General features: G+C 46.1%; 2 protein-coding genes across 2 annotated transcripts; one reads left to right on the plus strand and one right to left on the minus strand.

The window, feature by feature from the left end:
• Positions 1 to 5,655: 5,655 nt before the first annotated feature.
• On the minus strand, positions 5,656 to 6,491 carry N7489_004028 (glycoside hydrolase family 12 protein; the record flags this gene model as incomplete). Its single annotated transcript, XM_056709780.1, has 3 exons — positions 5,656 to 5,735; positions 5,801 to 6,021; positions 6,076 to 6,491. 3 exons carry the CDS (start codon positions 6,489 to 6,491, stop codon positions 5,656 to 5,658), a joined length of 717 nt encoding a protein of 238 aa, XP_056568201.1.
• Positions 6,492 to 10,594: 4,103 nt separating this feature from the next.
• N7489_004029 (uncharacterized protein) lies at positions 10,595 to 11,608 on the plus strand (the record flags this gene model as incomplete). The annotated part of the gene is made up of 1 exon (XM_056709781.1): positions 10,595 to 11,608. The coding sequence occupies one exon, from the start codon at positions 10,595 to 10,597 to the stop codon at positions 11,606 to 11,608; it is 1,014 nt and encodes a 337-aa protein (XP_056568202.1).
• Positions 11,609 to 11,773: the final 165 nt, after the last annotated feature.

Consider the following 11,773-nt stretch of genomic DNA (forward strand, 5'->3'; position numbering starts at 1 on the left):
AAGCATAGAGAAACACGTAGTAAAAAGCAACGCCGTTTAATCCGTCTCTTTCTTGCTCACCAGCAGTTTTCGAATCCTTTCGAAATCGACCTTTGGCAGTGCTTTTGTTAAAGCATCTGCCGGATTTTCCTTGCTGTCGATGAGTTTGATCTCGATTTGCTTCGTCTTCATAGCATGTTTCACAAACTGGTATTTGACATCCAACCACTTGGTTCCTTTGTTGTATGAATCCTTGTTGAGAATGGCGACGGCATTGTCGCTGTCAGTACAAATTGCAATTGGAATTGGCTTCGTGTCATCCAGTAAACGCAGCTGGATAAGGATCTTTTTCAAATAGAGTCCTTCTCGCACTGCTCCATCGAGAGCAATGTATTCAGCAATAGTGCTTCCTGTGGCAACAATGTCTTGTTTTCGTGAGCTCCATGAAATTGGCGCTCCAGCATAGTAAAAGACGTATGCTTCGGTGGATTTCCCATCTTCGCAGTCGTTAAACGAAGAGTCGACATAACCAATCAGATTCATGTCGCTGGTGGTTGAATTCATCATTCCAAGCTGGATCCCATAGTGCGGCGCACCTTTCAAATAGCGCAGTAACTGGGAAAGTGCAGCAAGATCTTGCTTCCTAGGATTTGCAGTTCTTCTCTGCAGTCTGTTCACTGCAAAAGCAATGTCAGGTCTTGTGCGCATGCCTAACCAGGCAACCTTGCCAACATCTTCTCCAAAAGCTGATTTTTCGGAGGAAGAGACTGTCTCCGAGGAAGAGACCGTTGTAGAGAAAGGCGGTTGGTAAGATGACTTCATAGGCAGGTATGTTGATGAAACCTTGCCTAGACTCGCTGTCTGTAGAAGATCTTCCAGGTATGCAGCTTGGTCGACAAAAATGGTTGATGAAGAAACTCTGTTGGATAGAGATCTGGTCAAACTGCTTCCTAGGAATCTTGCTGGTTCCCCCACCACCTTGATTTTAAAGGTGATGTTATCTTTGAACCATTGGATTTGTCGTTTATCCAAAGCTGCGCTCAATGTGTCGTCAACATAGAGCAAAAGCCAGAGATCTCTCTCTCTGTGGGTGAAAATACACCTTTCATCCGGAAGTTCTTCAAAACCCAGTCTTTTCAGCTCCTCTTTCAGCGTTTCGTACCACAAATTTGCTGATTGCCGAAGTCCGTACAATGCTTGCTTTAGCATACAGACTTTGCTGGATCCTGATTGGTCCAGCCGGAAATCGGAGTCATGATAGTATCCGGTTGGTGGTCTCATGAAAATGCACCTTTCATCAATCAGCGCATTGAGATACGCAGTGGTGTAATCAATTTGCTCCCATTCCATGTTTCGGATAGCAACCATAGATAAAAACAGTCTGGTGCTTTCTGGCCTAGCAACCGGTGTATAGGTGTCGTCAAAATCGAATCCAGGTCTTTGGCGGTTTCCACAGATCACCCATCTGGCTCTCATTTCTGTGATATAATCCTCCTTATCACATTTGAGATCGTAAACCCATTTTCCTGGCAAGATAGTGCTTCCTCTCGGCGGAGTGTTAACCAGCTGGTAAGCTTGCGCTGCTTCCAATTTGGTGATCTGGTTGTTCATGGCATCCTGCTATAGATCTTTCTCCGGGGAATTCAGCGCTTCCTTGTAGTTGCGGGGAATCTTCACTTGCCATGTCTTCAGACCTTCCGGGATAGTAGTAAGAGCAATACCAATGGCGGATAAAGCTCTTCTATGTGCATCCCATTGTTCTTCGTCAAATCTTCTCGGAGCAATTCCTACAGTCTGGCGTCTTGACGTCTTTGGCTGCGGTGTAGGAGTAGATGTAATTGGATCCGGGGAAGAAGAGTCTGTGTCTGGTCTCTCTCTCTCTCTCTCTCTGATGGAGAAGGGATAGACATAGTTCGTGCGCTTGGTGAAGGGGTCTATAAACCTATTATTGGGGTTTTTCCGGAAGCAGGTCCCTTACCTTTCTCCGCTTGTGTTGGTGTTGTGAAAAAAGTATTTTCCTCGTCGTCAACCTCTTCCACACGTGAATCCAATGGCGGTAGATGAACTAGTTGTTGAACCTTACTGGCAGTGATAACAGGCGAACCAACACCTCTCTGAGAAATGGGGGAGGTGCATCAATGGTTTCACCACTAATGATAATCTCTCTATTATCATAGTGTGGAATACCCTGTTTTTGCTCCCAGAAGACAACATCCCGGTGTCTGGAAACCTTCTTCGTTTTAGGATCATAAATCCTGTAGATATGACCGTTGTCACCTTCGTATCCTACGAGATGGCCAATCCACGCTCTGGCTTCCATTTTCTGGCTTTGAACACGTTTTTCCTTCGGGATATGAACATATGCTTTTGCATACCATGCCCGGAGGAAGGAAAGAGAGACGTTGTCGGGTGTTCTCATATTCAATGACTTCCTCCATGCTATGATAGGAGCTTGGTGAAACTGATCTCCTTGAGCGCCTTGCTCTCTCTTTAAAAGTGGCTTTCGTAGTCTATTGATGATATATGCAGCTATATTGACAGCTTCTGGCCAGAGTTCCTGTGGTGCGCCAGCATCAATCCTCATAGTGCGTGCAATCTGTAGGATATAAAATCCAGAGAACTCGGAAACACCATTTTGCTCATATGCATAGGGAGCTGACAAAGTGACTGTCATGTTTATCGGAGCTGATTTAGCCCATTTGGCAAAAACAGAGAATTCCGTGCCGCTATCGATCCGCCATTCCTGCGGCTAGCATCCCATCTTTTGGTGTATCTCCTGAGCAAATTTCTGGAGAACTGGAGAAGCATCCGCTTTGGTAGCGAGACATGGTGTAAGACGGTATCTGGTTGCATCGTCTGTAATGATCATGACATAGTTTCTATCAAATTTAGCGGTTTTAGCATCTGGATTGAAACCAGGTGGAGATACAGGCTGTAGATCAATATGAAACATATAGCCTGCTCTGGTTGCTCTCGCTTGCTGGGAGCGAGATACAATCCGCTTTGATTTGCCGAGTTTGCAAGCTTCACAATTGAATTCTTCATCCTGTATATCACAACCAAGCTCGGTATGGTTGATTTTTGTAGCATGACTGCCAGTATGGCCTAGTCTCCGGTGAGCCAGTTCTGATGAAATGACTACTGCACCGAGAGCTGGGGAAGCGAGTTGTAGGAATGGGACTCGTTGGTGCATTCTGGTATAGCCAATGAGAATGTCGTCCTTGTGTAATTCTCCGGTTTTGCTATTCCACCAGATTCCCAGCTGTTTTTCGGCAGTCCCAAGTGAAAACAGATTGTATTGTCCACCCTTTTTGTAAACATAGTGAATGCTAATTTGATAGCAAGCTGGTGTCGTCCGGATCGCTGCTTCCTGAGCTGCATGCATAATGTTATCTCCAAGGTGGAGAGTCAAATTGACAATGCCATGAGCATCCGCTTTGACTTTTTCATTGCCGGAAGTCCACCATTCATATTCCTGGCCAGTTGTATAGGCCTGGATGGTGGAAAAAGCGGTCTCGTCACTGCAGATATGCTCCGAAGCGCCAGTATCCAAAACCCATGGATAACCTGGAGCTGTAGCAGATAGCTGAATAGCAATTAGACCAACATGATCTTGCTCTTGCTGGGTTCCAGCTCTGGATTGCTGGACAACCTCTTTTCCTTCTTTTTGGAGGGAATCAGTAAGGTCCACTATGCCTGCGTCATCCTCCCGGACAGCAGTCTCTGCCATCACTTTTTCACTATATCGGCTCTCTGCTATAACCCTCTCATCGTACCAGCTCTCTTTGATAACATTTTTGTCGGAACTGCTGTCTTTATAGCAGCTCTCTGTCATAACATAAGAAGGATTGAAACCTTCCTTGCAGAAATTGACATTGATAGATGTCATGATAAAGCCAGATGCGGATAATCCGGCATCTGGTGCAGAGAGATTCGCCTGGCGGGTCCTGTCTGTCTGGGATCCGTATATTGGCTGAATTTTGTCTTGTTTGAACTCAGTGCTGTTGGATACTGTATTTGTCGATTTCTTTGGGTTATAAACCCATAAACCTAGCAATGGAGTCCAGTTTGGATGACGGAGATCAGGACATAGATAGTAACATTTGCTCACTCCGTGCTTCGTCTTACCGCAGTAAGTGCAATTTCCGTTGTCACTTTTCTCTGGCTTGTGGGCCAGCCATTTCCTCACATGCTCTTCCGCAGATACCCCTTTTGGCGGCTTATTCGTAAGCGCATTGTTGTTGGTGTTCGAATTGGTAGCCGGTGTAGAAGTGGGATTGGCGCGTTTCTTGAGAGCAGAGAGAGCAAGAGAGTCCGCATTGCTAGACTTCACATAGTCTAGAATTGCAGTACTATACCGATAAAAATCGATAATAGTAATTTTCTTAGCCGGTTTCTCAATGGCGTTGAGCTCGTTGTCTTTTACAACGATGAAACCGCTGAGTTCTGGCACGTCACTAAGCTCTGATAACATGGTTTCTAGAGCGTAGTATAGAGGAAGTTCTCCATTGAGATCACAGACAGCTTTGTAACGAAGCTTTATAGCATAAATGAAATCCTCATTTGTCGTAAATTGACTCCGAGAGAGCTTTTTGAAACTTCTCACAGCTGCTTTCAAAGCACCATGACCTTCACCCTTCATATGCTTCTTCAATTCCGCAAGAAAGTCGTCGGCGAAACCAATTTTTGATCCACGAGCATTGATTTCCTGAACCAGTGTGTGGTCTATACTACTCGTCATCCATGTCCTCACTTGTAGTGAGAGAGTATGCCATTTCTTTCCATTTAGATCGTCGACAACGGGCCATAGGATATCGGTGTTGATCAGATTGTGAAGTTGATGGCTCCGTAGGATTTTTTCCACTTGGTCCACCCAGTTGTCAAAATCGGTTCGTTCTTTCAGCGGCGGTGTAATTTTGTAGAGGTTGAAACTCCCTACTTCCGGTAGACCAACAGCTTGGTCTGCAACAATGTCATCCTGCTTAGCATACCAGTCTCGGTTTGGCTGCATAGCAGGTTGGTTGGAGGATTCAGCTATCGTGGCTAATGAAAAATAAATGCAGATCTCAACGTGAGATACTACAACAAAGCTTCTTTGTCAAGAATAAAGAGATAGATACTCCCTTTGTCAAAAGTGATAAAGAAGTGAGAGATGCACCTCTTTCAAGAGATATGCAACAAAGTGAGAAATGCAATCACCATGCAAAATTCTCAAAGAAAAGTGAGAGATATACTATCGTAGTATTCTCCAAAAGTGAGAGATATAGCCCTCAAAGCTAGTCTCGAAAAGTGAGAGATATAGACCTCAAATCTATTCTCAATGAAGCAAGAAATAGCCTATTGACAGTGCTATTCTTGATAGTGAGGCTCCCCCGCGGGGAGATGCTTATGTAGATAAAGCAAAGGGGTAAAACGAGGGCGTCATAACCTGATGAGGCTACGAAGGAGGACTGCTAGTGAGAACTAGCATGGAGGGAAAATCGGGAAGAAGATGCATGCTATGAATCTATGGAAAAACAGGCTGTATATGAAGCCTGTGCTAACAAAGGAATGGCAAACTGACATATCAAACTGACAAGACAAAAGCTCAGTCTGCACAAAGAGACAAAGGCATACAGACATGACCATACATGTCAACAGAACTGTCTCTAGGAACGCAACCGTAAGAGGGCATATTTACTCCACCTTGGCAGACCAGTTTGACACAGTGAAGGTAGACTTCGCTCCAGTGAATGGCTCTGTCCCGAATTGCACAGCTGGAGCACGTATAACCCATTAGTATATTTCGCGCTTTGGAACACCTGTATTTGGAATCACGTACTGATGAGGTTTTGGGTTTCAGCTGGGAATCCTTCCTTCTCAGTCAGGTAATTGAAAAAGTCCTTGAGGTCCCCACTCCAAGACGTAATAGGGTTTGAAGCGACAAAGCTGTACGTCTTCTGCGAGCCATTGGCGCCATTCCAAAGCTCCCATTTGGTGCCCCCAACAGTAACTGTTGCAATCTGGGAGCCAATGGGCTGAACTGCGCCGTATCGAGCCAGCCTAAGTGTTTGGTTCGGTTAGCAAGCAACAAAAAGGAGAGATAACCTCACATACCAAACCATGAGTTCATAATCACCACTCGAAGTATCGTGGTTGATATCCGCTGCGGTGAAAAGGTCATACGCGACATCGGCGCGGATGTCGGTGTTGTCATAGTTCCACTTCACAGAACTGGGGATGCTGCTAATGTCGCTGACGGGCTGCTTCTTCAGGGCAACCAACCCAGAGTTAGGGTAGCTCTTCACATTGTCCTCACCACCGGACCAGTCCCAAGTGGTGGACCATGAGACGCCCGAATCCGAGATGGAGTTGACAGAAGCGCACTGAGAGCCACTTCCAGAATCCTTCCCCCAAAGATTGTTGTTGACAATGTAGGCGCCACTTGAATAGGTCTCGTATTGTCCACACAGTGTCTTTTGCTGAGCGAATGCAGCCGTAGCCAGCGCAATGAGCAAAGAAGTGGTCTTCATCTTGAAAAGCAAGCGAACAAGGTGCACTGTTGTGGGAATGTGTGTAAATGAATTGCGATGAAGTTTAACATCAACGCGATATCTTCAAAGTCTTTATAGCTAGTTGCAACAGTGACCCTGACCAAGGCCAGACCTAAACTTCCTTTCTGTTTCAGTTTACAAAGTCCGATCATCAACAGAAAAACCCAGATTCGCCATAAGATCGACATTCATTACGTTGAAGGAGTCCATAATCTAGACCATAAAACACATGCACTCAAGTACGCGCCAGGAAGAAGCTCCTCTTTCGGAATCCCCGTGTCGTTGGAGGTTAAGGTGATCCTTTAGTGGGCCGCGCATCCCCCATACAAGTAATGGATCTACGGGTACCTTACCACTCCAGACTGGTATACAATCAACATCATATGTACTCCGTACTACCAACCAAGATCTACACATGTCGTGCATATATGGCCTAGAATTTAGCCTCTTAAACGAAGTAGTATCTCTAGGCGGCCAATTCAGCCAATTCCTCAGGCCCTGCCGCAGTACTCCATACCGAGCGGAGTAGAATCCTTCACTGTTACGGCTGGTGTCAGGGTCTCATCCTGATTACCCCTTGTCTCACTCTTTGCCGTCTTTGGTATTATTGCTTGGAATTTATCTTCATATCTTAGGTTTTTTCCGAGTCTCAATAGCGGCCAATATCATTTCCTCTTTGTTCTCGCTATAGCCAGGACAGTACGTCTTGATGGCATGGATTGAATTGCTAGGGTAAATACTCTCCGAACAGCAATACAAGCCAACGGACCCTTCTTTCCGGATAAAGTTACAGGAAGCTTGATTTTTTGTGCCAAGCATTTAGGCTTAGTGGTCAAGCTTCGACCTCTAATTGAAAGGAGGGGACGGATTTGGACAGTTGAACAAGCACCTACCACTACAAATAATGGTGGGGCATTAGCTAGAGACATAGAGCGCCAGTTGCTGAGTTCTTCGTCTACAGTAGATGAAAAGAACATTGGACGCCATTGGTATTTTCATACTGTACTAGGCAAAAGAAGCAAGCCACACACATTAAAGTCTCGAAATGACAGCACCGAAGGCCGAGATTACGAGGGGACCCTGCATTAGCGTGTTATTCCTTATAGCGTTTAGCCTATGACCCACTAGAACGGCCCCTACCCCCCTACCCCCTGTCTATAGATGATACAGCCAGCGAAACAAACAACCGGGTGGAGAATGGAATTGAGTCCAACTTAAAACTTTGAGATAACAGTAAGGATAATGCGATGGGAGCCCAATCGGAAAGTTGTAACATTTCATTTTCATTTTCTCTACTACAAAGAATTTCGTCTTCATGTACTCCAAGGAAATGACTTCGCATGGCAAATACCTCAAAAAAAAAGTGTGCACCGGGATTGGCTGATTGCATGAATACAACGTAAGGCTCACCGGGAAAAATCCCTGTTTTGACCCTTGACCTGAAACATAGGGTTATGGGTATTTTGGCTGTTATGGGTATTTGGCCGAGATTAGCCTGAATAGACTGGCGCGAAGAACATTAAGTATGAAGATCAGTGGGGAATTACTCTACGCGGCATTTGACAGTGTTTAGACTGCCGTGTGAATTGTCAAATTCGGAAGCTCATTACGGCTGAGATAGAGATCTAAGCAAATGAGTGCTGTAATTTATACGAATTTAATTGATTCAGTTAAGTCTAGGCCTTAGATATAGAGATCAAATATCAAGTCCGTCACCTGAATTGCCAAAGTGATTGAATGCGGGATGGGAAGGGTCACCTTCGGCATGCAAATTGATAGAGATAAGCTACGATGAAATGTAGATGTCTTTGGAAAATCTGTAGATGCGTGGAGAAGGAAGAAACTATCTACAGGTGAAGCTGGCTAAAGCCTTCCGTCATTGTAAAATCATGGTACACGTTGGCCATGAAGTTGGGATCCTTTAGATCAGGAGCCAGGTCTTGGATGAACACTTGACAACGAGGATTGCCCTGTACTGCCTTCACAAAAAGTTAAGAACCATGTTGGCCGGCAAGACGGTGTCACGTTGCTGTAATTCGAAGAGTGCTTTTTTGAAGCGACGGACAAATTCTTGTGGGTTGTTGTTCTTATATTGTATGTTATCAAGGACTTCAAACCGTTTGAAGTTCCCTTGCCATGATGACAGTCTATATTCCGCACGGAGAAGCTCGATTGCCTCGCGTGCGTTCTCAACGTTTTGGATGTGAGAAGCCGGAATGGTGTCGAGAGTGCTGAAAATCAAATTGCAGCAGCGAGTGTTGACGAGATCCCACTTATCGAGAAGGACTTGATGCCTCTCTAGGATCTCCATGTTTTTATGCTTCTGCTCCTTGACAAGCTCTCTGGCAACGGCGTCAGAGACTGGAGCATTAGGGTCACCAGAGCTAGAACTAGCGGCCCTGTGCTGAGCAAGCTCACGTACAACCTCAATAGATTCATCATACAGGTCAGGAAAGATAGGTTGCTGTGCGATCCCCTGGATGATCTCAATGTAGATATTATTATTTTCCTTCAATGCCATATACAGCCGGTGCTGCCATTGGGCAAAGTTAGATTCCCCTTTCAAATTAGGGACGACCTTAGAGATGTCAGACTCCTTCTGACGATCAAAATCGTAAATGGACGGCATGGTGGCGTCCGGTATGGGTGACGGTCGAGAAAGGTGTCGAACGGTCAAAAGATGTGGGGATAACGGTCGAAGGGTATCGAACAGTCAGGGAGGGAAGATCTGGATCGTGACAAACGGTCTGGACGGTCAGGTATCCGAAGGGCCCTTTCGACGGTCGTAAACGATGGACAGAAACGATGCAAATAGATGTCCTTCGATGAGATCTAGATACAGATGGATGGCGAGATCTGATTGGTTGAATCAGAAAGGCTCGGGTAGTGGGGTGGTTGAAGATTAAATACCGCGATCTTATTGGAGAACTCTCTCTGAGGGCCCACAAATAGAGGCTTGGCGTGACGCACAATGGGATTTGAAGCTTGCTGCTAGACAGAGGCTTCAAAGACAGGCTCATAACGTGGTAGAGATAAGAGACCATGAAATGCAGATGTCTCTGGGAAATCTGTAGATCCGTAGAGAAGGAAGGAACTATCTACAGGTGAAGCTAGCTAATGTGTGCAGGGGAAAACGAGATCACGCGATCTCCAACATAGTGACACCAAGGCATATACCGACAACCACATATAGAAACGCGGGGCACTATAGGAGACCGAGGTATATAATATCCTGCTGTGGGGTGGCTTCTTTCGGAGGATTGCTAGGTACTAAAGTGGGCAGGATCATCACATATCTCATTTTGAAAGCTAAAGCTGGGTTTGTGCTCTTTGAGGCCATCGATCAGTAATAAACCTTAGACAAGGAAAGCACTCGAATATTGTCGGGTCTACTACTTTCTGCTGGGGTGAGTAGACAGGTGACTCATTATGGGATAGAGCAGAATAAGACGCCGTGATAGGTCGATATGGACTATTCCTCGCTTTGGATCAAGGATATATAAGTTGAAGAAACCCAGTCGGGGCTAGCTAAAGCCTCTTCTTCACTTTTACAATCTCGTTCAAAGCCTTGGTAGCATATTTCAAGCAAATATGTGGGAAATTGACAACACCAGAAGACACACCAGATCTGCCTATGTGCGCTTTGAGAAACCATCCCCTGTGAACGTTGTGTATTTGAAGCCTTCTGCTCTTTATCTATGTACTCATGGTAGTAATGTTGTTTGTTTTCCATAGCCTCTTTAACTACGCCCTTCCCGTATATACCAAACCAGTTGATTTTTTTTAAAAAAAAATTCTATATTGGGTACAGATGGGAACAAATATAATCGAGTATTGACAGGAAATATAATGGATCCTTGGGCTGTAGATGCTCAATTGATGCTAGATTTCACGTTCTACTGCTCAGTGTTGGCATTTACGGTAGTTGCGTAATTGCGACAAACTATACATCGCACCTGCTTTATTTCAGTTGCGCTGATGCCAACATTGCAGCGTTACATACCCGAGCCAAGATGCAGGTGTCTCTCTCTATAACTCAGTCTGAAAGAGCAAAACATCCATTCGCTTCGAACCCTTCCATCATGAAAAGCTGGGACTACGGGAAGCTCGCCATTGCCACAGCCTCCATTCTCGGAATCCTCACATTTGGAGCGCTGATATACTTACTGGTGTGGTACTTTCGACGAAGCCTCCGCGCCCGGCGGCTTCGTCGTCAGGAGGATCAGCAAAATGACCAATTCAACCAGTCCAACGTGTCCCTAGCTGAAGACACAAGCCGGACGCTAGACGACTTCCTCATGAAGGATATCCAGCCCGAGCGGAATTCAATCAGTTTCAGCAGAAGCGGATCTCCATCCATCACCATCGTCATTGACGACGCAGATGATGCCGATCGCGACAAGTCTCCGCCTCAGCCTTATCCCACGGAACATTACACTGCAGCTTCTTCATCTGCAAATACGTACACTTCGACACCATTCTCGTCCCAAGAATCGGATCCTGATGACCCGCGGTCAGATCAGACGGAGTGGAGCAGTTCGGGACAGCGTTCTTCAAGCACGACGCCAAGGGCATCCACCTCGTCGTCCGTCGTCCAAACATCGCGATCATCCCAAAATTGGACTACGACCTCTGCTAGCACGCCGACGGACCAGACTCAGACGAGCAGCTCGGGACAGCGCTCGTCAAGCTCGACACCGAGAGCATCCATATCATCCGTCGTCCCAACAGTTGTATCCTCCCAGGATTGGGCTACGACTTCAGCCCCGACTGAGACGGTTTCCCTTCTTAGTCGATCTTCGAACCATCCGCGTAGCCCTCAAAGTCCCACTAGCCCAGCTGCCTCACGCGGATCACAGCTATATACACGTCGGTCAAATGCTTCTGCCTCCAGTGCAGGTATCTTGCAGTCTGCATCCCGCATGTTCAATGAGGCGGAGGCTTCTCGTATGGCTTACTCGAGAAATATCGATTCCGTTGGATCAAGGACTCCAACTTCTCCCGTTTCACCTGTGTTGGTAGACGTTTCAGCTGAAAGCGATCGACCCCAATGGACCCCTGTTCCCCCGACTCCCTTCCCTCCCAGTCAGCTATGAACGTTGATGGCATACGGTGTGTTCTTTGTTTGGCCTTGTTCTTTTGGGGGTTGGTTCGGAGTCGATCAGGGAGGACTGGGGATTGGGTCGGGTTCCATCCGTGAATAGGACTATTCGACCATTGTCTTCGCTTTCCTCGCCGTTAATGTCTCTGGAAGTTAATGT

This window comes from Penicillium chrysogenum (assembly GCF_028827035.1).
Source record: "Penicillium chrysogenum strain IBT 35668 chromosome Unknown utg000002l_segment0_segment0, whole genome shotgun sequence".
In the NCBI taxonomy this organism is placed as follows: Eukaryota; Fungi; Ascomycota; class Eurotiomycetes; order Eurotiales; family Aspergillaceae; genus Penicillium; species Penicillium chrysogenum.